This window comes from Mus musculus, chromosome 6 (genome assembly GCF_000001635.26).
Source record: "Mus musculus strain C57BL/6J chromosome 6, GRCm38.p6 C57BL/6J".
Lineage (NCBI taxonomy): Eukaryota > Metazoa > Chordata > Mammalia > Rodentia > Muridae > Mus > Mus musculus.
In genome coordinates this window covers 61,415,502-61,442,055 of record NC_000072.6, presented here as the reverse complement: position 1 = coordinate 61,442,055, position 26,554 = coordinate 61,415,502, and the positions used below count along the sequence as shown (strand labels likewise).

General features: G+C 36.7%; 1 protein-coding gene across 6 annotated transcripts in view; it reads right to left on the bottom strand.

The window, feature by feature from the left end:
- Ccser1 (coiled-coil serine rich 1) overlaps positions 1 to 26,554 on the bottom strand; it is a 1,202,904-nt gene that overhangs the window by 940,808 nt on the left and 235,542 nt on the right. For all 6 annotated transcript variants that reach the window (XR_868854.3, XM_011241297.3, XM_006505955.2 and 3 more), the window contains exon 5: positions 18,979 to 19,099. Coding sequence is in view for 5 of the 6 variants with exons in the window: in XM_011241297.3 (XP_011239599.1) it covers positions 18,979 to 19,099 (121 nt within the window). In the remaining variant the exon portion in view is untranslated. The remainder of the gene's footprint in view (positions 1 to 18,978; positions 19,100 to 26,554) is intronic.

Here is a 26,554-nt window from a genome sequence, read left to right as displayed (position 1 = left end):
ATAAAAACAGGTGAGTATTGCAGAATTGAAAGCCTAGTGGGAGGGGAGGGATCCCGCTTAAGAGTGGAGGAGGTAAAAAATACTTGATGCTAAGAATGACACTTTGGAAATGCAGTCTTTGGACACTCTCTGAGTAGTGAAGTCAAGATTAAATGAGAGAATGAATTGCTTATGAGATGTGAGGCTACTGAGAACAGACAGGATTCTAGTAAGATGGCAACAATGGGCCTGAAGAGGATCAGAAGATGAGAGATGAAATGAGACCACAGACCTGGCTGCAGGGATGAAGATGGGATAAGATAAAGAGATAAGATTGTTGCTGAGACAGCTTTCCTGAAGAAGTATAGGTCTCAGGAAAGCTCTTTGCTTATAGCTTATTTAAGCTGTCAGGTGGCTGGAGGGCAGAAACTGCCGAGTAGCAAAGCTAATTTTGGGGTCCTTATGATGAGACATCTAGGGACTTGGATGAGTAGATTGAGAATAGCCAGGACTGGAAAGCATGGGTTGGAAATGTGAGTATCCTCAGACAGGTCCTTGGAGTCCGTGTTTAACTGTGCCTTTGAGAAATTCCATCTATTTTGGCAGAGAGTGTTTGGAGTTTACTTTATCCTTTACTCTTCCATGTGAGCTTGCTGCCTATTTGTGCATAGATGGATCAGGAGTGGTGAGGGAGGCAGTGTACACAATCCTGAGCACAGTCATATACTTTTATGCAACACTCTGGAAAGAGGAAGAGTGATTTAGGTCAACCTGTGTTATAGAATGAATAGGTATGAGGCTAGCTGAGACTAAGTGACAAGACCCTGCCTCACACAACCAAAATAAAATTTAAAAGATATCAAATTTGGAAGTAATGGCAGAGTTAGAAAGAAAAAGGAAAGAAATATAATGTCAGAAAAAAGTTAGCCATTTTGAAGATTTCTTTTTTACTTTACATGAGTATTTTGCCTGTATGTAATAAGTATGTATACCACATAGAGCTCAGAAGAGCCTGACAAGTCTCCTCGAGCTGGAGTTATAGGTGGTTGTGAGTTGGAGTTATAGGTGGCTGTGTGCTGTGAACTGAAGCCACATCTTCTGCAGAGAAAATGCTTTAACCATTGAGCTTTTGCTCGAGCCTGGAAAGAAAACCACTATAAATACACTTCTTTCAGACATTCCTCCACACACTGATGTACCAAGGAGCACTCCTGTGGGGGATTTCCTAGGGCATCTGAGATTTATCCTAAATGCAGGCAGCACCTTCTGGTAGGAGCCAAGAATCCAGAGTACAAAGAAGCTCAGCCTGTTTGCCTTTACTCTCACTCTCAAGCTTATCTACACCTTTGCTAAGTCTATAGTATTCATGAGCTAATAAAGAAGCCAGGTTTCTCAGGCATCCAATGTGCATGGAAGAGCAGGGACACTCCAGGAATCCCCTAGGGCTGATGCAGCATCCAGCCTCCCAAATGGAGCAACTATCAGTTTGGGGGGGGGGGGAGGGGAAGCTCTACTATGTAAAACAGTCATTGTGTGACTCTAATGTGTAAACCACTCTAGTGTATAAGTTTATTTAATCAGTTTTCATCCTCTAAAGAACCGGATTTACATCTCCATCCATCTTCAGAAATGTTCATCTTCTCAAACTAAAACTGCATGCCCACTAACCACTAAGACCCTGTGTTTTCTTTTTTTCTTTTTTTTTTTTTTGAGATGAAAAAGGAAAAAAGGTTTTATTGCAGACAAATTGTCCTCTAAACATATGTAATCATATATAGTATTTTGAATGAACTGTATAAATCTTCCAGCTTTTATTGCTGTTCAAATTGTGTGCACACACACATAAGCATGGTGTCTGTGTTCACACTCTCAAGAGGCCAGAGGACACTTTATGTTCAGCTCTATCATACTCTGATTAATTTTTTTAGATTAATTTTTTCCATTTTTTATTAGGTATTTAGCTCATTTACATTTCCTGTGCTATACCAAAAGTTCCCCCATACCCACCCACCCCCACTCCCCTACCCACCCACTCCCCCTTTTTGGCCCTGGCGTTCCCCTGTACTGGGGCATATAAAGTTTGCGTGTCCAATGGGCCTCTCTTTCCAGTGATGGCCGACTAGGCCATCTTTTGATACATATGCAGCTAGAGTCAAGAGCTCCGGGTTACTGGTTAGTTCATAATGTTGTTCCACCTATAGGGTTGCAGATCCCTTTAGCTCCTTGGGTACTTTCTCTAGCTCCTCCATTGGGAGCCCTGTGATCCATCCATTAGCTGACTGTGAGCATCCACTTCTGTGTTTGCTAGGCCCCGGCATAGTCTCACAAGAGACAGCTATATCTGGGTCCTTTCAGCAAAATCTTGCTAGTGTATGCAATGGTGTCAGCGTTTGGATGCTGATTATGGGGTGGATCCCTGGATATGGCAGTCTCTACATGGTCCATCCTTTCATCTCAGCTCCAAACTTTGTCTCTGTAACTCCTTCCATGGGTGTTTTGTTCCCACTTCTAAGGAGGGGCATAGTGTCTACACTTCAGTCTTCATTCTTCTTGAGTTTCATGTGTTTAGCAAATTGTATCTGACCCTGTGTTTTTTTTTACTCAGGTCCTAGAATATATCTCTGCATGATTTGTCTAAAAACTGACTACATATTTTGTACATAGAATCATAAATTTATCGTCAATTTTTAATAAAGTTTTTCACTCCATATAATATCACAGAGTCTTACTGAATCTTACATGAGTGCCTCACCATTGTCTGGGGTGAATAATTTTCCATGACATGGCATGTATGCACATGCTGGCGTTTCATTTCTCCACAGTTCATACATGAGCACTTGTTTTGCCTTTCTATTTTGAATGTTTGGAGTACAGTGAACTGTTCCAGTCTAAGGATGTAGGCAGTGCAGAGAGAAGCACAATCCTAATCCATTTTCATATATTATTTTTGAGTCCTTAGTAAAGACAATGGAATTTTATTTAATCTTTCCATAAAATTGTTATCATAAACATGTACACATGATTTCACATAAGAGTTGTTTTTCATAATGTTCTCAATTCAGATTTAGATACTGTATTTAACCCTTAACAAATTCCTACTCCCAAGATAATTTAAGTATCTTATGGGGTAGTTTTAATATATTTGAAATGGGTTAAATGAAATAGTTTTTTATTTATAAGAAGTATTAGTTTCTAACTCAATAAAAGGTAATATTTATAAAATTTAAGTTTTATATGTGAAATTATTTTCTTTGTAAATAGCTGTATAATTATGATACCATCATGTAACTAAATTGAAAGAGGACAAGGCCAGTGTTTGATATCTGTAATGTTATCAAGCCCTATAAAATCTGAAACATTTTTATAAAATTTATTTTTAATCCAGCCATTGTTTTCCCTCCCTGTCTCCCTCCCACAGTCCCTCATTCTATTCCTCCTCCCCCCCTGTTCCTTAGAAGATGCTCTTGTACCATCAGGCTGCCCTGCTTCCTGAGGCCTCAAGTCTCTCAAGGATTTGGTACATCTTCTCCCACTGACCCTTAAATTCCAACAGTGAATTACTTCATTGCAGCAGTGGTCCTCAACCTGAGGGTGGTGAAACTTCCCTAAAGAAAGTTATATTATAAGTGTTGTAACTCTTCTCTTTCTGGCTTTTAAACTCTTGAGTATCATTTGTAAAACAAGAACTGAAATTTCTCTTCTTTAGCACAAGACTGATGACATACCCTGAACTGGTGGTTTAACTGCCAAAGACAGGATGCCAGGGCTCCCTGGCAATGTAAACAGAGTCCTCTGCTGGTTACTTTTCCAGTTTGGTTCTTATAGAGCATTGAAATAGCCACAGACTATCTCCAGGATCTCTGAGTCACCAAAAGATATTCAGAAGTATCTATCTTGTTAAGGTATTTTTTTAAATGCAAAATACATGATAAGGTACTGTTTTAATTGTCCATAGTACGATAAGTATGATAGAAAGAGAAAATAGTTGTGCCAGTTTATTTCAAGAAGTACTGAGCAGCTTCTAATGTTTTTCTCCTGTTGCCTGCAAATGACAGGTATGGAGGGAAATTATTCTACAACTGAAGTAAGAAAGCATAGATGCAATAAAACATTTCTTGTTCTTTCTTTTTTTCTGAGATAAGTAGAAAATTATATTTGTGGCCTATAAATCTTATAGCTGTAAAACTCAATTGAGTATTCAATTTTAAAATTAAATGTTCAATCACCATACTAATAATTAATGGTGCAAAACATCTGAGGGACACATTACATTTTAATTACAGAATGACCATTCAATATCAGGAAGCAGCTTTCTCTTGCATTCTTTTATTATTTGTTTCCTGAAGTCTATGCGTATTCATTTAAAATTCTTTTCACCTTACTTTTCATTCCAATTAAATGATAAAGCATGTGGGTAACAATTCAATATAATGCAATAACTCCTAGTTTGTTTTTATAGCTAAAGAGCATATTTCTCTTAAGACATCTGAGTTCCAAATGCTGAAATACAAAATAAAGACATCATCTATTTGTCATTGTTACACTCTCCTATCCTTAGTAGACTACATCAAGTTTATTTAGATATTTATACACTTATTTATAATTCAGTAGAAACAATATTCATGGACAAGGAAGAGTATAGACATAATTCAATGTGTTTTATTTGCCAAGTTATGACAGCAGTCATACATGTAACAGTCCATATATTATTGAGTTAGCTCATTATAGAATGGAATGAAAAAGAGTAAAACATTAATGGAAGGTGTTGCAAAGGCAAGAACATGTTTATACTCACATGTAGAGTGAGAAAAAAGGCACTGGGGACAAGAACCTGGTGTGATCTTGAAAATAGCTTTTGTATCAGAAAACCATTAAATAAAATATTATGAATTCATCAAAACATAATTACTGTTGGCTATTTTATCAAATGTTTTGCATATGTACAACCTAAGTGATCAAATAGCAAATTTCAGGGAGTATATCATCTGAAGGAATATCTATTTTAAGCCTTTAATTTAAAAGAAAGGAGGAAAGGACTGAGTCAAATGATTTGCTGTCAGTCATGTGGAGGATGGAGGAACTGGAGCCACAGTCCCAACTCAAGGGTTTTATTTATCTGCATTACACTCTGCGATAGCTACACAACTTAACTAATTTCTTGATAACTCATAGGAAATGACTTCTAACTCCATGTAACTAAAGTAAATTAGTTATTTGTTTAGAACTGTTATGCAAACCAGTTCACATATAAAACTGAAACAGCATTTTACAGAAAATATGTCAAATGTATTAAGATTCATATTTAGATACAAATTAAAAACTGCCTTCTATAAAAGAAAGAAAATGAAGTCATCTCCAGAACAAAATAATAACTAGGGCAGAATAGTCTACAGATATAAAAATGAAGCATTTTATTGAAAAAAATGCCATTTAAAGACCTCATAACACATTCATTCTAGATTTAAAACTATCTTAATACATTATAATTTTTACATATTTAAAAATCATGCTATACCTTAATTATCTTAAGGAAAATATAATGTTTTAAAATCAAATATATGTGTAATCATAAAAAAATACAGGTGATCTTTATCAGAAGAAACAGTATAGATTAGAAAGGATTTCATGGTAAAGTGTCCTACAGATTTCCCATTACTGAAATCCATCTTCATTACTTCAAGTGCTCAGTCATATGAAATTCACAATGACTAGAATTTCCCAGCACAGATTCATTATAAAAGTCTCTCTTATTTCTTGACCCACCTCTCTAAATCACTTTTAAAAAGAAATCTTTGACAAACCCTTAGATCTACACAGACCCACACATACTATCAGTTCTGATTTCTTTTTTTATTACAGGAAAACTATAAGCTGATTGTATAAAATAGGAAATATCATAATGATACATCTAAATTACCTAGTGACACCCTATTTGGTGAACTATTATATCACCCAATAAAATGTGTAGAATGTAGATTGAATATATTAGTTGCAGAGAAGCCCCCCCTTTTTTTCAAATCTTATGTATATCTACATTTATGTTATTTCATCTCTCTCTCTCCTCCCCCCCGTATGTGAGTGTGTGTATATGTGTGATGATTATTCATCTGAAGAGATAAACGGGCACCTGTGGTTGTCAGCACTTTCTACCATGTGTGTCCCAAGAATGAACTCAGGTCAGGATTAGGAGAAGGTGCATTTTCTTGCTAAGCCATCTCATCTGCCTTATTTCTACAAATTCTTCCGTAATTGCCTGTAAGCCATCGAAAACATATGTTGGTCTTATTTACTTATTTATTTGAAGTTAATAAAAGTCATTTTGCAAAGGAATGCCAAAGAAGATAAAGCTAACATAATAGACTTAAAATATAGATTAAGTAAAATGGAAGGCACTAAGTCCATAGCACTTCCCTTCTTGGTTCACTTGTGAAGACAAATGCAAAGGTTCTGATGGGTGAGATGGCCAATAATGAAGAAGAATAACTTAACTTGAATTCCATTTATTCTGCAGATGTGCTGGTTTTATACAACATACATGTTTATAATGGTTTATAATGGCATATTTCAGGTTGCTAAAATTTATAGAAACTGAAAAATATTAAAAATAACTATATATTGTGCCAAATTTAAGACTTGGCAAATTAAGATTATGTAAAGAAAGTACAATTTACTCTTCTTACCCTGAGTCATTTTTAACAGGTTAGTTCATGTCTCTATACCCTCATTTCCTTCACTGTGACTTGTGGATAACTATTGAAGATACAGTCACAATGAATGCAGATATTAAATGAACTAGTATCTGTAAAGCTGGAGGCAGCACATAATAGCTTCTATAAACTGTGCAACAAAAATTCTAAACTGTGAAATAAATAATATAACAAGCACATACTTAAGAATGTTGTACTAAGAAAACTATTAAAGAGGGTGACTGAGACATAAAGATGAACAGATAGATAGGAAATATCGGATCTGAATTGCTCTGTTCCTGGTTTCTACTGAGTAACAATGAAGAACGTAGATAGTTAACATCCTGTCTTATGTGCTCCATCACAGGAGTATTTCGATGTTAGTTGAGTATGAAGTAGTTAATTTGAATACAAGTTGCCTTAGCCATGGGGGGATTCTTAATTCAAAAATATTTGAAAATATTAGTATTTATTGTAGGTTCACTCTATGGAGCAAATGGCAATATAAGTCACTTTGCATTTTATAAGTTGTACTGATAGACTTGTCATTAGAATTTGTTTCTAATGTTTTTCTCACAAACACAACAACTTTCAGGACAACTTTTAGAAAACTTTTAGCCCTGCTCTAAATCAAGCTAGTTGCTGCACTTCCTAATTTTGAGAGCTTTCTTTCCAACCTCATATGACAAAATACTGTTTAAATTCCATATTCATCTGTGAATTATTCAAAGTGTTGATATGTTAATGATGAACTATTTACAATAGAAGAGCATTCATCATACTTATTTTCAACAAATGGAGTTTGTCCAACCTTCTAGTAAAAAAAAAAAAAAATACACTCAATCTCAAATATAAATAGAAAGTGGTCACTTCTCAAGTATTTTTAGTTATAAATGACTTACTATTATATGGGGCTTTGGACAAAACAATAGCCCAGCACAAATACGCTATAAATAGACCTTAATTTAGTACATGTGAAAAGGTAAGACTTGAAGTAGGGAGATAGCTCAGTCCACAAAGCTAAAAGTATGAACACCAGATGTCAATTCTGAGTGCCCAGATAAAGAGCTTGGATATTGACTTTTGTTTCTATTTGAAGGACTAGAAAGATGAAGGCAAGATCTCTGGGGCTTGCTGTGCAGCTAGCCTAGACTAATCAGTGGCTCTCAGGTCACAGAGAGAAACATTACCTCAACAAAAAAATGCAGAAACAGCCAGAGCTGCTGAGTACCCATGAGCACAACTAACATGCCCTGTGCCTCGCTGTGCTGCCTTCCTGCCTTCCATCCCTGACTTACCTTCCATATCCTCATCAGCAATGTTTCCTGGGTTTTGAAAAGAGTGATATAGACTTCCCATTCACGACTGAGAACCATCTGTAGTTTATTTTGTACATTCTGGATTAACTTTTGTCCTCTGCACACAAACACAATTCTCTCTGACTAAGGATGGGAGAAGTAGGAGTCTAAAGACAGATATGACACTTGAAAGGCAGGAAAGAAGGATATTGACACAAAAGGATGGGGATAAGAAAAGGTAATGGGGTGAATATGATCATAATACATCGTAGATGTATACAAAATTGTCAATCAAACACTGCAATCAAAGGTGGGTGGCGCCTGAGCAATAATACCTGAGGTTGACTTCTGGCCTCCTCATGGACGTACATACAAATACATATACCCCTCCATACATAGTAATGCACATATGCATACCTACACATACATAGCCATGTACATATTCACATGCCTACAGATGCACAGAAATGCGTACACAGCCACACATGCTCAGACATGCACAAACATACAGCCACATATACACCCCACACGAGACATGTACATACACACACCCACAAAAACATACATACACAGATATATACATATACAAGTGCACAAGAATAACACTTTCTTTGAAAAAAAAGCATGTAAACACATTTTTATAGAAACATTGCAACAAATGTACAAAATAATAACTATCATAATACATTATGAATGTCTATATTTTCCTAGAACTATAAACCTGCTTACCACAATTTTACAAATGATACTGCATCTGTTTCTTTGTAATGATTTCTTTCTTTGTGTCCAATGCAATTCTGCCACACAGTTTAAAATCTGTACCCGTGACATGCAAGTGATACCCTTTTAGCTTTGCCTGCTTATCTGATAATATTACTTTGTGCTGTTGCTTCAAGGTTTATACTTTTATTTACATTGTTATAGGACAGCTATAAATAAAATGCACATGTGTTTGAAAACAGAATTCACTGTAATATGCTAGCATGGGTAGCTGAGAGCTTGCTATGTGCCTGCATGCACACATAGGCACTACTTGTAGAGCACTTGCAATCTTGTTTGAGGATCTGATAAATCGGTATTTATATTACCCCATAAAGAGAACTGAAACACTTCAGTCATCTTATCAAGTAGTCCCAAGTCATCTGAAAAATAGCACTTACACGCTCAGTGTACAAAGGCCTGTCAGCCTAGACATGACATGACAGTGGGAGTTCTTGACTTGACAGGCTGACTGCACAAGGGAACAAATCCTGGGACTTACTGAGGAGCAATAAACCGCAGGAAAATAAAATAACAAGTCTATCAATCATGAGACAAGCTTCTCTCAAGAGTGCTCTTTTCATAATTTTTGTCTTTGTGCTATTAAAGTCTCCTGGTTCTTGAGTAACACGGGATTTTTTTTTAAAGTTTTCTTCAGAATATTATTTTGGATAATACCCCCAGCTATTCTCAGATATATACCCCTCCTACCCACCCAATTTCACCTCTCTCTCTCTCTCTCTCTCTCTCTCTCTCTCTCTCTCTCTCTCTCTCTCTCTGTGTGTGTGTGTGTGTATGGGGGGGGATGTATTCAAAAGAACAAAATGAACATGACAGAATTGTCAAAATAAAAGGAAAAAAGAGAGACAGAGAAAGAAACTACCACGCAAAAACTAATACCATGGAGTTAACTCCCCCTAGGCATGTGATCTGTCCAGGAATGTGGTTGGTAAACCCAGTGACACTCCTTTGGAGAAACCTGATTTTCCTGCAGAGCATCAATTACAAAAGGATTGAGTTACAAGTGGGACTTGGTGCCCACTCCCCTTCCTTCCAGAGTTGGGGTTTTGTCTGACTTGGACCTGTGCAGATCGTGTCTTTGTGGAGCCACAGTAGTGTGAGGAAAACACGGTTTCCACCACAAGTCAACTAACTTTACTGCCTTCAAAATGCATAAACCATATGTGAATGAGATCTTGCAAGAAGGTGAGCATGAACGTTTGGCATGGAGAGAGCTAGTGATCATCTGTGCTCTCACAGTCAGCAAATTGTAATTGGCTAAAAAATCAAAACCTGTCCCATTTCCTCCCACCTTGCTGTCTCCATACACAGCGTGACTAGAAGACCTGTGTTTAAATGTCCCAGAGGTCCTTCTAAGATCCGTCCATTACTAGTGACTGTAAGGTCACCGAGTGACTGAAGGTGTACAGCAAGGGTAGCTTAGTGGAGAAATATGGGGCACAGTCCTTGGCAGAGGAATTCCCTATTGCTTGGAGGAAACCTTGATTTTCTTCAACCTTGGAGATGAATGAATAAAGCAGCACAGCTGGAGAGGGGATAGAAAACAATCATCTCAAATGCCAAGCCCAAGGTAAGAACCTAACTCATTTAAAAATATGCATGCAAAAGGACAGATCTGGCTGCCAAGAGGCTTGCTAATATAATTCAGGATTGCTTTTACAGAACAATAGCAGACACTTAAGACAAAAACAATTACCAAGTTTTCCTTCTAAGGCCTTAGTCAGGATAAGGAGAATTAACTTCCTTATCCTTTGTTCTGGTGGTGGGGAGAGAGGCTCAATCCAGAAGATAAAGCAGTCTATAGAGACTAGCAAATGCACACGGAGTGAGCCTTTAAGGTTATCTTCCAGCCAGCATGTTATGGTGCCCTAGCATTAACCAGGGAAGCCGCAGTCTTGTTCTTCATTCTCCTCTACCTCCGTCACCTTGGTCAGTGTCCTCCCCGTGGACTCTGACACTCAGGAAGCAGCTTTGGCAGGCACTAAGCCTTCTTTCCTCTTCAGATCAAGCAGGCCTGCTTCAGGCAGCAAGGCAGGAAATTAGCATTTGCCTTTTGTGTTTCCAGCTGCCAAGAAATAGGAAACTGATCCTTCTGAACTCTCTATGAGCTGTGATTAGAAAATGCCTCTTCCCAACAGCTTCCCTCCCAAATTTGAATAGACTCACACTGGGTGAAGACTCTCTGAAGAAATCTCTTCCTTTATCTTTCTGACAACTGCTTCTATGCTTAGACTAAAGAAATAAAAGCTATTGTTGATTCTTCTGAAACACTCACATGGGGAAGAGCATGGATAGTTCTGGTAGTACTCTGTGTGCCTACCGTTTAGCCATAGAAGAAAATTTCAGTGCATTGAGTAATGGAGGGTAAGTGAAAGAAAATTGTTGTGAAGAATCATGGGATTTATATGAAGACCTTAGCAAGATATTCTGTTGTACATTTCCACTGTAAATTGTCACTGAGTTTGAAAGAGGGTTTGTGAGTCATGTGTGTGACTCATTTATAAAGTGCTAATTGCAATATTCACTAACATGGTGAGAACAGAATCATTACTTATTCATCACTAGAATGTCCACACTTGTATGGTTTTAAACATTGGAACAATTAGTAATAAAAATAATATCCCATCTCTACCCCATTGATACTTTCTGTTTAGTAACTGTGTTTAATTTGCCTTGGCTGACCAGGGTCTCCTGTCACACTGACCTGCTTCAAGTTAAACAGTTCAGCGAACACTCCCATGAGTTACCACAGTGATTACTAGACTCTCAAAAATCTTCCTTTAATGGTATGGGGAGGGCATTTTGCTAGCTGTATGAAAGAGAGGGAACGCCAAAGTGCATAGAATTTGCCAATTTCTATGGTGTCAATCTGTATCTCGCCTTTGCTCCTATGTGGGTTCTTTTTTTTTTCTACCCTTTACGCCTGGTTTCACCTTCTAGCACTAAATAGGGGAAAAACAAGAAGGGAGAGAGGAGTTTGGAAACTCCCTGTATCTAATGTCTTCCCTTTTTGTTTCCTTTTTGACCACTACTATTAAAAAAAAACTACAATCAACTTCCGAAATAACCAATCCCTCACCTGCCTCTCTGGGCCCTGGACTTTATATATGCTCTAAGAAGTTCCCAGAATTCCAAACATCACATAATAACAGAAATTATCTTCAGCTGGCAAAAAAACTATGCTTCTGCTAGAGCACTATGCGAATCATAGTCAACTGCTTTGGACATTCCGAAGTAGCCTCACGTTGCTACATCTATGATTATAAAGAAAACATCATCTTATATTTCTGTGATTTTTGTAGAAACTAAAATTCCAAAAATTGTAGATACATCAGTGTATCCACCACATCTAAATTTAAGCACCATGAGTAGAATCACTAACCCGGGTTTGGGGAAGGAATATTGTCTATTTCAGGTGAACTCCTGTACTCCATCAATTCAGTAACTTCCAGTGAGCTGTCCATGACAAACCAGAAGGCTTTCACAGGCTCTGTCTGAGGTCTCTCCTGGGCTCTCTTATGTATCTTGTATTCCCTAGGTCCCCATCACCCTTTTTATTTCTTTTTCACATTTCTGACTGCAAAACATGTAATCAAACTTTCTCTCTGCCATAACATTCTCCCTTTGCTCCTCTGCCTCTGTAACCAGGATCCTGTAAATCTTCGCTAAAACATCCCTTTCTAAGAGGAATTTCCTCTGACCTCTTTATTACTCTAAGAGACTTACCATGAGCTCTTACAGCAAAATATACTTCTACCCTACAACCACAGACACAATTGTAATTTTGAAATTTTGTTAAAACTAAAGGGTCAATGTGTATCCTTTTGGTTATTCACTAGTTTATCAGCACAACTATTTACCAAAAATTTATCAGATAAACTACAGTTTATCAGTAACACCTGTTTATCTGCACAAAGTCTACACAGAGAAGCACAGTCCTGTTAACACATCAGGCACTTAACAGTTGAGGTAGGAGATCTGAATCTATCTACAAGCACAAATAACTATATCTCTCTAAAATTATAATGCTGGAAATAGGCCAATGATACAATTGTTTGATGACTCCCACCAACAGCTTATAAATGAACGCTATGAATGACATTAGAAGGTAGCTTCAAGAAATAAAACATGTAGGTCTAGGTCTCACTTTACAAACCAGACCTCTATGCTGAAAAGCAGGAACTCCACACGCTTTCCAAAGTCGTTCAGTGGACCGTCCCAAGGTCAGCAAGCGAATGAAGAAAAGTGAGGTGGTCCTGGCCCAGAGGCTTGATCACATAGTAAGTAATGCTGCACTTCCACAAACATAGCCATGAACCATGACTTTCAGATAGCCTGAGTTTCGGGGTATAAAAAGTATGGAAAGGATAGAGAATTAATACCATACTTTACGTTTCCTTTTCCTGTATATCCAACTTTACAGTGGCTACAATTTTCATCATTTCAAACACACAGTCAGAGCATGTGTGGATATCAGTTTTGGTTACAAGTAGATTTCTAACAGAGCACAATGTCAAACCCAGAACCATCGATGGAAGGTTTCATTCTCCTCCGAGCTTGGATATTATATCCATTTCAGACAGTGCTCTTTAGCATGCTGCTTATTGAGCACACATACAGTAGTGAATAGCAAAGTGTGCATGGCTGTAAATGTGAGCATACCTTTGATACTATGATTTATTTTATATATTTTATTTATTCACCTCGCATCTGGATCCCAGCCCCAACCCACCCCCCTCACATAATCACTCCCCTCTCCCTTTCTCCTCTGAGAATGAGAAGGGTTCCCCTGGGTAACAACCCACCATGGCACAAACCACTGCAGGATTAGGCACAACCTCTTCCACTGAGACCAAAGAAGACAGCCTAGTAAGGTGGTGTAAGATCCATAGGCAGGCAACAGAGCCAGAAACAGCCCCTACCCCACACCCCACCCCACTATAGTTGTTAGGATGAATCCCATGAAGATCAAACTGCATATCTACTACATATGTACGAGGGTTGGGGTAGGGTGGGCCTCAGTCCAGTCCATGTAAGCTCTTTGGTCTTGGTTCAGTCTCTGGAAACCCCCAAGAGTCCAGGTTATTTGAATTTCTTGGTATTCTTATGGAGTCTCTGTCCCCCAGGTCCCACAATCCTTCCTTCCAGCTCTTCCACAAGACTCCCCAAGCTTACATTATGATTTTTGGTGAATTATAAAAAGTTTAATTTTTAAGCTTCAAACTCAGTTTCTATGGGATTGAGTATTTGAACACTGTGTGATATTCAGATTACATATATTTTTTTTTTCTTTTTGAAGCAGGGAACTACTAAATATCCCAGGATGATTTCACACTCTGAGCTTTTTGTTTTGTGCTGAGTTCACAGGTGTGAGCCACCTGCCCAGGCTGAATTTTCTGTTTTCTAGCAAATTTATTATTTCCATAGCCTGTTGAGATATATATGAAAAGATTATAAAACAAAATTAAATATGCAGCTTTATTTGCTTAATTATTTGCTTTAGATTGTCTATAGACAAAAGCAACCCTCAGAACTCTACTAATATAATGCAAAACTTTTCCCTTGCCTTTTTGTGGGAAGAAAAGCTTCTTCCTGTCATTATGCCCTAAACAGGAAGTCCTAACCACAGTTGCTCCTGACTGCGGTTGGGTATATAAGCACCATGGCCATGAAATGTTTCACGACTTGCAAATTATGTAATGAAATATTAACACAATAATATAATTAGTGCCAATGTTCTGGATTGCTTTGCATTGTTTTATACTGATATATTAACAAACTAGATCAATGTTAAACAAAGAAATGTTTGTACAAAAACTATACTCATACTAGACAGGGAATATATGTTGGCTTTATAGTGTTATTTAGACAGGATATTTCTAAAATCTACCTAGTTTATAATGTTATTAAAAGATATTCTCTTAAAACTTCTTTCTTATTTATAATCTTAAATACTCCGAAGCCCTCCTATGAAGAAAATTATTCCAGTTCTGTCTAGTGAAAGACTTTCTGAGTTTTAAATTATGCTACTATAATTCTGTTTCAGAGATTCCAAGGTGTATGAATTTATATGAGAAGTCAGCACAGTCAGAAGGATGAAGTACTTAAATCAGTAATCCCACCGGAATTAGAAGTGATACAAGGCATGCAAGATTCCCTTCTCAGATGACAGAACTGAGATACTTCATTATTATACTGGGAGCTAATATTTCTGCATATTTTTCACTTATGGAAAATGAAAATGCATTAACTGGCTCTAGCAGCCGTATCTCTAAAATATGTGACAAAGGTTCTTAGCTAATATACATGCTATAAAAATAATTACAAAGTACATGATACATATATATGTGTATGTGTATATATATGTATATGTATACATATATAAATATATACACACATATATCTTGTTTTCCTATTCATTATTATATTTCAGACCTTGTCTTATGAGATAAATAATAATAAAACACACAAATCAAGATTCAGAAAATTTCATATACTGCTTACAAATAGCACAACTAGAAAAAGAACAATAGGTCAGTAAAATTTATTGAAAAAGGATATACATGTTGTACCTAAGTATTTCAGTATCTTAAATTTACTGTAACGAAATTTTTACCATTTAAAATGAAATTACAAACTAAATTAAGCATACCTTATTACTTTGAATTCTATCTTTATACATTACTATAACTTTTCTTCCCTACTTTTGCTCTCATTTACCAATGTTTTCAAAATTTCAAGTACGCTTTTTATTCTCAGTGTAACTGAGTCTCCCAGGCTTCATAAGGAATCCAATGCATAAAAACTATTATGACCAATATTGTGTCTGAATGGTTATTTCAAACAATCTAAGCCAGTGGCACTCATATCTGCCACTGGCTTTCATTTAAGAGAAACTGTCTCTCTCTACTGGATGTGTTGGAAAAATGAACACCTGTTTTGGCTGTTGCTGAGACTTTGGAAACATTTGAGAAATGAAAGTCCTAGAAAAAGTGAGAGCTGCAGACAGTCTAGTGATATGGATAGATGCAGATAAAATGGTCTTTGGCATCTCTGTTTGAAGTTCCACCCTAATATATTAGAAATTTCCACCCACTATATTCTAATAATATAAGCCAGTCACCATTACTTTCCAGAAGATGCTTTGCTTTGTGAGTCTATCACTGGCAATCAGCAATTTTCAGTTAATACTCTTGCATTTACATTGTGCTCATTCATCTACTTACACCAATTAATTTTGAAAGTAATGGCACATGGCTTACATGGCATATATCGTAAATTGATGGATAACTTCATAGGTTAAAAGGGGAAATACGTGATATCTGAATAACTTGCTAGTCACAACTGTGGACTTATATTAGTAAAATATGTAAGATACTAATGCCTTCTGCATCAGCTCAACTCTTACAAATATAATAAAAGTATTAATGAGTTAGTAGCAATTGAACTGCAGAAATATTATAATGAAGGAAAGCCAAGATTTAAAAAAATAATAAGGCTTTATGTATTTGAGATTAGCTATATGACTAAACAGAGAAAAAGCTGGCCAGTATTTGGCTTTGGTCATTACTGAAGATTCTGGTAAGACACCTAGAGAGATGTCTTGACAGCAGCTTTAAGTATTAGACATCTATATACAAGGTCATCCATAATGGTAACAGATGATACTGAGGCAGGGACGTAAAATCTATCTTCTTCTGGAGTAATACATTTATACCTTCACAGTGAGGGTCAATTTGTCACCATAATTAACAGATGGAGAAATGGAAGCATGGACAGATAAATGTCCAAAAGCAAAACAGATTTGGTCAGTTTTATGACACAAAAAGCAAACACAAGTAACATTTATGTGAGTTAATAATATCGTTGGCAGAGAGCATTTAAATGGGAATATCGATCCTAAAGCAATAGAGACAGAACAGAAACTACAGGGTGTTACTGCTACCTAATAATACACACACACACACACACACACACTCACAACAGGATTTGAAATAAGACTGTTTATGAAACAGCTAAAGGCTAGAGGTAGGAAGTTATTAATTCTATTAGTCAGCTTTCTTGTAAGTACTTGAAAAATCTAAGAAGTTTCAGATCCAAGTTAAAACTATATGTAAACTTAGGTAAAACCTCATACACACTGCATGAAAATACATTTGCGCTTTTTAATGTAACTTACTGGGCAAATAAGTGATGCAATTTTCTTTCAATTAGACAAAGGATGACTATTGGATCCTAAAACTTAAACTCCATTAGGTGCAGCTAAATGGATTTCACTTTCATATCGCATTAACACTGGATTACAATCACCACTTTCTGAATTGCTTGGTATTTCTTTCCTCTATAATGAGAATATTAATAGTGAATATCTTCATGCAATCAAATACATGCATTGCTTCATTTGATTCAGTATTATTGAATGCAATATTAGAGATTTTCCTAATTGATTTCACAAAGAGTATCAAATAGGACTGTGTTGTAGGAAACTGCTTTGGGAGCATACCGTCAGGGAGAAAGATAGGCAAACACAAACCGGGCAAGGAGCATTGGATGTGCCAAGACTCCTTCCCTCGTGAATATGATGGGTCACTAATAAACACAGGCAACATGCACATCACATATCACATACCATCACATAACACATAGTGCCACAAGTCACCATATGTAACCCATACTACATCTCACATACCACTACATATCACACATCGCATGTCACACATTACCACATATTAGATATCACTATATATCACTCATCAACACATATCACATATATTTCAGAGCACCACATATTATTTAACACCATGTATCACATGGAATACCATATCATATATCATCATATACCATATGGCTTCACCTATCATATAGAACTACTTATAACACATCAACACATATGAAACACCAACACATATCATGCATCATGCTAAATCTCTTGATTTCATTAGTACCACAGAGCATCATAAGTCACATACCACCACATACTACCTTTATTTCGTATCATCACAAGTCATATAACACATAGCATCACAGATCATATATCACCACACATTACATATTTTATGAGCACTTATAATTATTGCCTGCTTCATATAGTCACATATTACAATATATATCACATGTCACTTGTTCTTCAAAGACATTATATCTGGCATAGTCTTATGTTCTCTGGAAAATCAGCACCAAATTTTCCCTTTCATTGAATGAATATTTTATCAGAAATGGCTGTGATTTAATGTTTATGATTATGTATATTTGTTATCATGACTTTAATCATCATTAGCCATTATGAGGATAAAAGTCTTTCACTTAATTAATATATAAAACTAAATTTAACTGTGAGTGTTGTTTAACTAAAAAAATAAATAAACTATAGTTGCATGATTGTAACCTTTAAATATTCTTTTTGAGCATAAACATCTATTTGGGAAAATGTGTGCCGATATCATCACTTTCTACCTTGACAAATTTTCACAAAATGAATGTGTCCATAACATGCAGAATACAGATCAAGGAAGGCAACAAAACCAATAGTTAGCAAACCTCTGTACTTCTTACTATGTAATATCATGTCCCACAGCAAACTTCAATAATATAAAGTTTTAGTATATGACAATTTATTGGAATTTGTAAAGTACTGATTTGCACTCCTTGTAAAATCTAAGCCAGCTTTAAAATAAGTTTATACTAAGAACTGAGTTCAGAGGTTGTGAGTGGCCTCAGCAATTACAAGTACCTTCTCCTCTTCCAGAGAAACTAGGCTGATTTTCTACTAACCATATCTGCAGTTGGCAACCACTAAGGAATCCAACACTCCCTTTCTGTCTCTGTAGACTTCTATTCAAAAGTACACATACACCAATAGACACACGTTTACACAGAAAATGAGTAAACAAACAAAAATACAAACTCATCCTATTTTAGTCTACAACCCTGCTACTTTGAAATAATTAATCCAGGAAGAGTGTACATATAGACACAATACTATCTTCTTAGCTTGTGGACCCAACGCCTAAAACATGACTCCAAAATAAAACTTAAATGACACAGGTCAGACACTCAAGGCAGTAGATAGTAGTGATTTGTTGAAAAATAATTATTTTGAACCAACTAAATTTCTACCCACCCATACTCTGCCACTTCCATCATATGCTGGAATGTCTGGGAAGCTCTCTCCACTTCGAAGTGGATCTAGATCTCAGATGAGATCCCACCACCTGGAACCTTAAATGACAACTTACTGTTTGGAAGGCTCAGGACATTTTGGTTCTTCTAGCATATTCACTTCTTTTCCTGGATCCACTGGGCTGAGAAGAACGGCTGTACAGGACATTACAGAGTGGCAGGAATCTTCCCGGCAAACTGCAGTTTGAAAACAATGAATTGTAAACGTTAAAAACCCCTTAGTGCCTGTTCTTGTGTTCCTCATTTCACATTTATATTTTCAGTCAGGTTCAGGAAGAATTTCAACATAAACATTAATATTAGATTCTTCTTAGTTTTCTTTTACAATTATATTTCCCCTAGCTAGCTGGACAATCCTGGGCAGTTTTACTTAGCTTCATAGCCACATCGAGGGAAAAATGTATGCTAATATTTAGCAGCTGAAAAAGAAGTTATTTGCCAAATAGTAAGAATTGTGTGCTACGGCACATGTAGTTCATGAGTCTCCACAAGGAAAGTTCAGTGCTTCATCAAGGTCATGATCAAAGCGCTCATGCATTACCATGTGCCTACACTCCCAGGTCTCCTTCTTGTCCTGCTATAGCCCCCAAAGCTCATCCACTCTCATCATAATATTACCACAAGGCAACTTGCATGTCTGACTTTTCTACAGTGGTGTCATAAATGCTGTCATCATTCTTAAAACAATGGCTTCCTTTGTTCCATGAGCATTTGTAAGAACCATCCACAAAATGTACTGTTATTTTGGCTTTCCTTTAGATAAATAAAATAGTTTTTATCATTCAATTATAATAGACATGTTATTTCCAGTTTGGAGGTATTTCTATTAGGTATAAATATCCTTGTACTTTTATATATATATATATATATATATATATATATATATATCTTGTGATTTCACATAGAGATTTGGTCTAGAAAAGCACCTAGAAGATGTAACTGTCCTTAGGATATGCCTAAGGATATGATTGAATTCTGTATATTAGGTACCAATGAACAGTTTTCTTTTCTTTTCTTTTCTTTTACTTTCCCCCAAACAAATGTTTCAATTGCTCAATATCCATAAAACATATGATTTTACAAGTTTGCCCATTGATTTTCATAGTATATTAATAATAAATTACTGCAAAACAAATCCACACAAACTTTGTTTAAAACAATACTGTTTTCTCAAAATTCTCTAGGTTATAAATCTAGGGGCACTCAACACACTTCTCCTCTTTGGGTTTCAAAAGGCGAATGTTAATGTGTTAGTTTGGCTGCACTCCCATCAAAAATTTCTGGGAGCCAAACATTGTGGCTCAGAGAACAGCCTGGGGTAGAAAGCATTGTAGTTACTATCTGCTATACTTCATCTTGAAATGCACCCAATAACCAGTTTTTCTATTTTTTTTTAAATAAATCTGTGTGAAAATAATCCACTGACAAATTAATCTGGGCTTATGTTGACACTGCCTGCAAAGTTGACAAGATCAAGAACAGCAACCCTGTAGGAGAAAAGCCTCTGCTCACGCCTGTTAGGAATTGCTCTTATTAGGTTAACTAAGGTGGAAAAATCCTCACTGGGTATGGGCAACACCATTCCATGGCTGGAGTTCTAGACTTCAGGAAAGGAGACAATTAGCTGAATATAGGATTTTCATCCATGTCTTTCTGCTTCCTAGTTGTGGATACAACATAATGTCAGGCTCCAGCTGCTATGATTGCCCTTGCCATGGAAGACTATACTAAGATCTCTGGAGCTAAAGGAACTTTTTCATCCTAAAGCTGACATTGCCACGGTATTTTCTCACAATAACCAGACAAGGTTGTTATAGAAATTTGCTTACATCCTGTGAGAGGAAATCAAGGCTCCAGCTTCTAAGAACGGTCATATGTCATTTCAAAACTCTATCTCATACTGAATTTACATAAGAATGCAGTATCATGTGCCAGGCGGTGGTGGCACATGCCTTTAATCCAAGCACTTGGGAGGCAGAGACAGGCAGATTTCTGAGTTCGAGGCCAGCCTGGTCTACAAAGTGAGTTCCAGGATAACCAGGGCTATACAGAGAAAACCTGTCTCGAACAACAACAACAAAAAAAAGCAGTATCATTACATGTTTAACCTATATATTCCTCAAAACTAAGTTAAATCTATATGTATATAATCTTCATTTTATGTTTCTAGTTTATACAAATTACTATTGATCTCTTTAGTTAAGTAACAGGAATCACCCCAGAAACATTGCTCAAAATATTGCTAGCCTGATATATCATCTTAAATTGTATAAAGTATAAGTTCCCCTACTTCTTTTTTGTTTGTTTTTCTTTTTTTGAGTTTTTTATTTTTATTTTTATATTAGGTATTTTCTTCATTTACATTTCAAATGCTATCCCAAAAGTCCCCCATACCCTCTATCCTCCACTCCCTTACCTACCCCCTCACACTTCTTGACCCTGGTGTTCCCCCATACTGAGGCATATAAAGTTTGCAAGACCAAGGGGCCTCTCTTCCCAATGATGGCCAACTAGGCCATCTTCTGCTACATATGCAGCTAGAGACACAGCTCTGGGGGTTACTGGTTAGTTCATACTGTTGTTCCACCTATAGGGTTGCAGACCCCTTTAGCTCCTTGGGTACTTTCTCTAGCTCCTCCATTGGGGGCCTTGTGTTCCATCCAATAGATGACTGTGAGCATCCACTTTTGTGTTTGCCAGGCACTGGCATAGCCTCACAAAAGACAGCTATATCAGGGTCCTTTCAGAAAAATCTTGCTGGCATATGAAATGGTGCCTGCGTTTGGAGGCTGATTATGGGATGGATCCCCAGGTGCAGCAGTCTCTAGATGGTTCATCCTTTCGTCTCAACTCCAAACTTTGTCTCTATAATTCCTTCCATGGGTGTTTTGTTCCCAATTCTAAGAAGGGGGCAAAGTGACCACACTCTTCAGTCTACACTCCACTGTTTAAAAGACAAATTCATTGAGAAGAGTTTTTGCTATCCTAGGTTTTTTGTTATTCCAGATGAATTTGCAAATTGCCCTTTCTAAGCTCTCTCTTGTGAGGCTATACCAATGCCTGACAAACACAGAAGTGGATGCTCACAGTCATCTATTGGATGGAACACAGGGCCCCTAATGAGGGAGCTAGAGAAAGTACACAAGGAGCTAAAGGGTCTGCAACCCTATAGGAGGAACAACAATATGAACTAACCAGTACCCGCCAGAGCTGTGTATCTAGTTGCATATGTAGCAGAGGATGGCCTAGTCGGCCATCAATGGGAAGGGAGTCTTGGTATTGCAATGATTATATGCCCCAGTACGGGGGAATGCCAGGGCCAGGAAGTTGGAGTGGGTGGGTTGGGGAGCAGGGCAGGGGGAGGGCATAGGGGGCTTTGAGGATAGCATTTGAAATGTAAATGAAGAAAATATCTAATAAAAAAATGCCTTTAAAAAAAAAGACAAATTCAGACCACAATCATCACATGTGTGGACATTTTCAGAGTCTGAGAATTACTGGTCATAGGTAGCTAATATTGATCACAAGCCAGTGATGAACCTGTGAAGTATTTTCCAAATGCAGATTATCTAAAGAGAAATTTGCCAGGAAAAAAAAAAGGAACGTATGGGAAAGAAACAAATATTGAAAGAACTGAAAAGGATCTTTGAATTGAATGTAAATGCTGTTACTCATTGATATGAATACTCATTTCAATAACTAAATGATGAAAAAATAAATTGGCCTCTTATTCAATGTAGAAAGAAGCAAATGAGAAAGAGATACAGGAGAGTGAACACAATACCACAGATAGAACATAGGGATGCAGGTTAGCCAAGGGCATGAGTGTACCAAAACGTACTGCTCAGGAACCAATAGCATGACTCCCTTAAAATCCACTATGAATGATCTTAGGACTAGTCTTAAGTATAAGAACATGGCCAGGAAAAGTTGATGTGATGGGCATACCTAAAATGCAGATCAGTATCTTGTACTGACCATGATGTAAGCTCCTCTATGTAGGAATTGGATTTGTCTACTAATGTATATTATTTTGAATTTTACAAAAAAGTGTAAGTAAAAATTTTTCAGAATAATATAAATATCAGTAAATGTATCAAGAATTTTTTATTAAAATTTATCTTAACAATACATTAAATGACATTAAAACTGATGTCCATAAAAATTCTCAGTGTTAATGAGGTATAATAATATGATTTTTATAGAAATTTAATAAACTTTTCTCCACTTAAAGAACTTTACAAAACAATATGGATGTTAGTTGTATCCAGAAATCTACATTTAAAAATAATGCTTGTCTGGTATTTCTGATAGAACATCACACAAATTCTTACTTAAGATAAAGAACAATTTAAATGTGCTCAGGATAAATCATTGACATGTTGCTGGATTCTGAAAGAAAATTAAACTATAAACTAATTAAAGAAAAAATAAGAATCACAGTTATTCATAAATTTGTCTCTATGCTAATAATCAATAAAGATAGTAATATGCTTTAAAATTCATTGCAAATATAAAAACATGTTTTACTAGTAAGAGTCCATGTTTTTATCTTTTAGAATAAATTTGATTAAAAGTTAACTAAATTAAAAGGAAAGTGTCATAATAGTTGCAGAATATATTGATCTCTGTTTCTCTCAACCCTCAACAGAGAAGTTTCTTCCTGTAGCAAATGGTAGTTAATACAGAGACTCACAACTAGACAGAAAATGAGAAACTTAGGGTCACTCAGTCAAAATCATGGTATCTGTGTCACATCCCTTGTCTCAAAGCTCAGAGATCTATGAGTAAGAGGAGGTAGGAAGTCTGTAAAACTATCACACACACACACACACACACACACACACACACACACACAAAATCTAAGTTATAGGCCACAAAAATAGGCTTTAACTGTCATATGGTTAAAATCAGCAGGAAAGGAAAGTGGTTGGCACTAGGAGGGAACAGTTTTGAAGACTGTGGGTTTTTTTGAACATTTGAACAGAAAGAGGTTTCATGCCCTTATCCACAGAGTCTCCCATCAGCCTAAGACTCAGAGCAACTGGGATTGGTTCTCCTCTGGTGTGCCCATCACAATGCCCTGAGCATTTCTTTCCTGCCACTGAAACATCTGCTATATGCTCTTCCACTCTGCACTTGGTTCTTTGCCAGGGAAAGTATGAAGTATCCCAAGACTCACTGTGCTTCATCTAGTGACCATGGCCAGTACAGAGCTAACTTCTCCCCTTTAAACTGATGTAGAAATTAGTGTATTGTTGCACAGAGAACATGAAGCGAGCAGGAGCCTCATACATTAACCTATGGCAAAGGATGTTTAACTTAGAAAACTGTGAACTGCACAGTCAAGCTGTGACTGACTGATGCTAAGGCTTCATCTGCCACCACTCTTCTGTACTCAAAACACAGTGGCTATAATTGGAAGCCTTGAACTTTTTCTTCCAGGTCAATTGAGTAATATGTACATATCTTCAGATATTCTTATTTATACACACGAATTCAAGTAACCCAGGCTGGCCTCAAACTCCCTATAGCATTGAAACTGACCTCAAACTCCCGATAATCCCTTTGATCCTCTAAGTATAAGTGTTACATTTTCTAGCACCATGCTCAGTTCTTTAAATAATTCTCTAAAGCTTTGTTTCTTTTGACGAAATTTCTAGATGCAGAAACATAGGTTCTCATAGTGTAAATTCTACCCATGACCTCATGTCGATTATTGACCTCATGCACTCTGTTTGTTTGACTGGGTAGACAATCTACATACAGGAAGCACAGTCACCAAAATTAACATTCACAAGTTAGAATAGTTTTTCAAAAAGCTGCCTTAGTCATTCTTGCCACAACTCAGGCACAAAAACAAACAAACTAATAAACAAACAACCCAGAAACATTTGTTGAATGAATAAGAAAATGAAGTGGAGCATGTCGGGAAAGAAAAGATGGAGTCCCAACACAGGAAAGTGTGTTCTAAAAGGCAATGAGATGGGAGAAAATGTCTTCTACTTTTGAGAAATTAAAAGACAATTCAATAGAGCTTGGCCTAGATAAGACGGGAAAAGGGTAAATGGGGACAATCTGGAGGTATAAGCATTGCCTGCACTGTAAAAACGGTATCAATGACTCTACACTGGAATTTGATCCTGAAGTTAATAGGGATTGAGATCAATTATTAAATGAAGATGCAACATGATTGGCCTTTTATCCCCTATAGCCAGCATGGGTAATCCATACTGACAGGGGCATGATGGGCTGACAGCTCAAGGCAACACTTCTGCAATTAAAGCATGAGAGGCAATGAGAGGTGCAAGCACCAGAGGGGAGAGAGCATTGGAAAGGGAGAGACAAGCCTTGAGTGGGAATTACAGGGATTAACATGTCTACTCCAGGTTCACAGGCACAGAGCACATTTACTTGTTTATTTTTTTTTCTTTTATTAGGACAAAATATGTAACAAAAACAAGACACAGGTAGTGCAGGTAGAGGAGAATGAGCAGAAGTCCTGATAGAAGACCTTCAAATGGATTGGGAAGGTGTTTAAAATTTTGGATTATTTTTCAAATACCTCATTTAATGATATTATAGATTTGATGATTTTCAAAGTATGTGAATAAATTGTTCTGAAATGGTTGATACCTTGAAGTAATACTGAATAGAAAAAATATACAGAATTAGGCATGGAAATAATTACATCCAGGATACTAAGACAGAGCTATGAAAAACAAAAGACTACATTGAAATATAGCCAGGTTTATTTCCCAGGGCTTGCATTGGTGCCTCACAATAGGGTCCCACATTGGTGTCCAGCAGTTGTTTTTCATCTTGTAAAACAATCTTTGGGCAGTTATTATATTACAAAATTTGTTTCTTGAAACTACATAGTTTTTATGTCTCAGCTTCTGAATACCTCTTTTTAAACATAATTTTCATAATTAAAAATATACTAAAATAAAATTATAACCTCTTGAGAAATTGGGGGAAAACAGTAAGTAGATAGTTTTCTTTGTATGGCTACATACTTTACTACTATGACTCATAAACTTTATTACAGTTAAGGAAGGCTAAGTAATCCTGTACCTGCGAATGTAACCTTAAAAAGGTTAACAGTTTTTAAATATTGAGTATGAAGCAAGTATTTTAAAACGTGCTGTGGCACATGCCTGTACCCCACATTCCACAGGCTGAGGCATAACGCCCGTGAGTTGGAAGTCAATCCTGGCTATATGGATGTATGGATAGTTACAGAGCTGCATAGTGAGTCCCTCCTCCCTCTCCCTGTCTCTCACATACAAACACAGACACAGGCACAGGCACAGGCACAGGCACAGACACACAGACACACAGACACACACACATATGTGTATATATATATATATATATATATATGTATGTATGTATATATGCATAAACACACATGGTGTAAGTAATTTATGAAAAATACTTGTTTTTTATTAACGTATGGAAACTGATATCTAACAGCCTTTATGGATTGAACTGTGCTGATCCAAGTAATTCATGTGTGAAAGTCTTAAGCATAACAACTCAAGGATGTGACTGTTTGTAGATATAAGATCTTTAGAGAGTAATTAACTTCACAGGGGGCACTATAGACAGCACTGAAACAATCTGCCT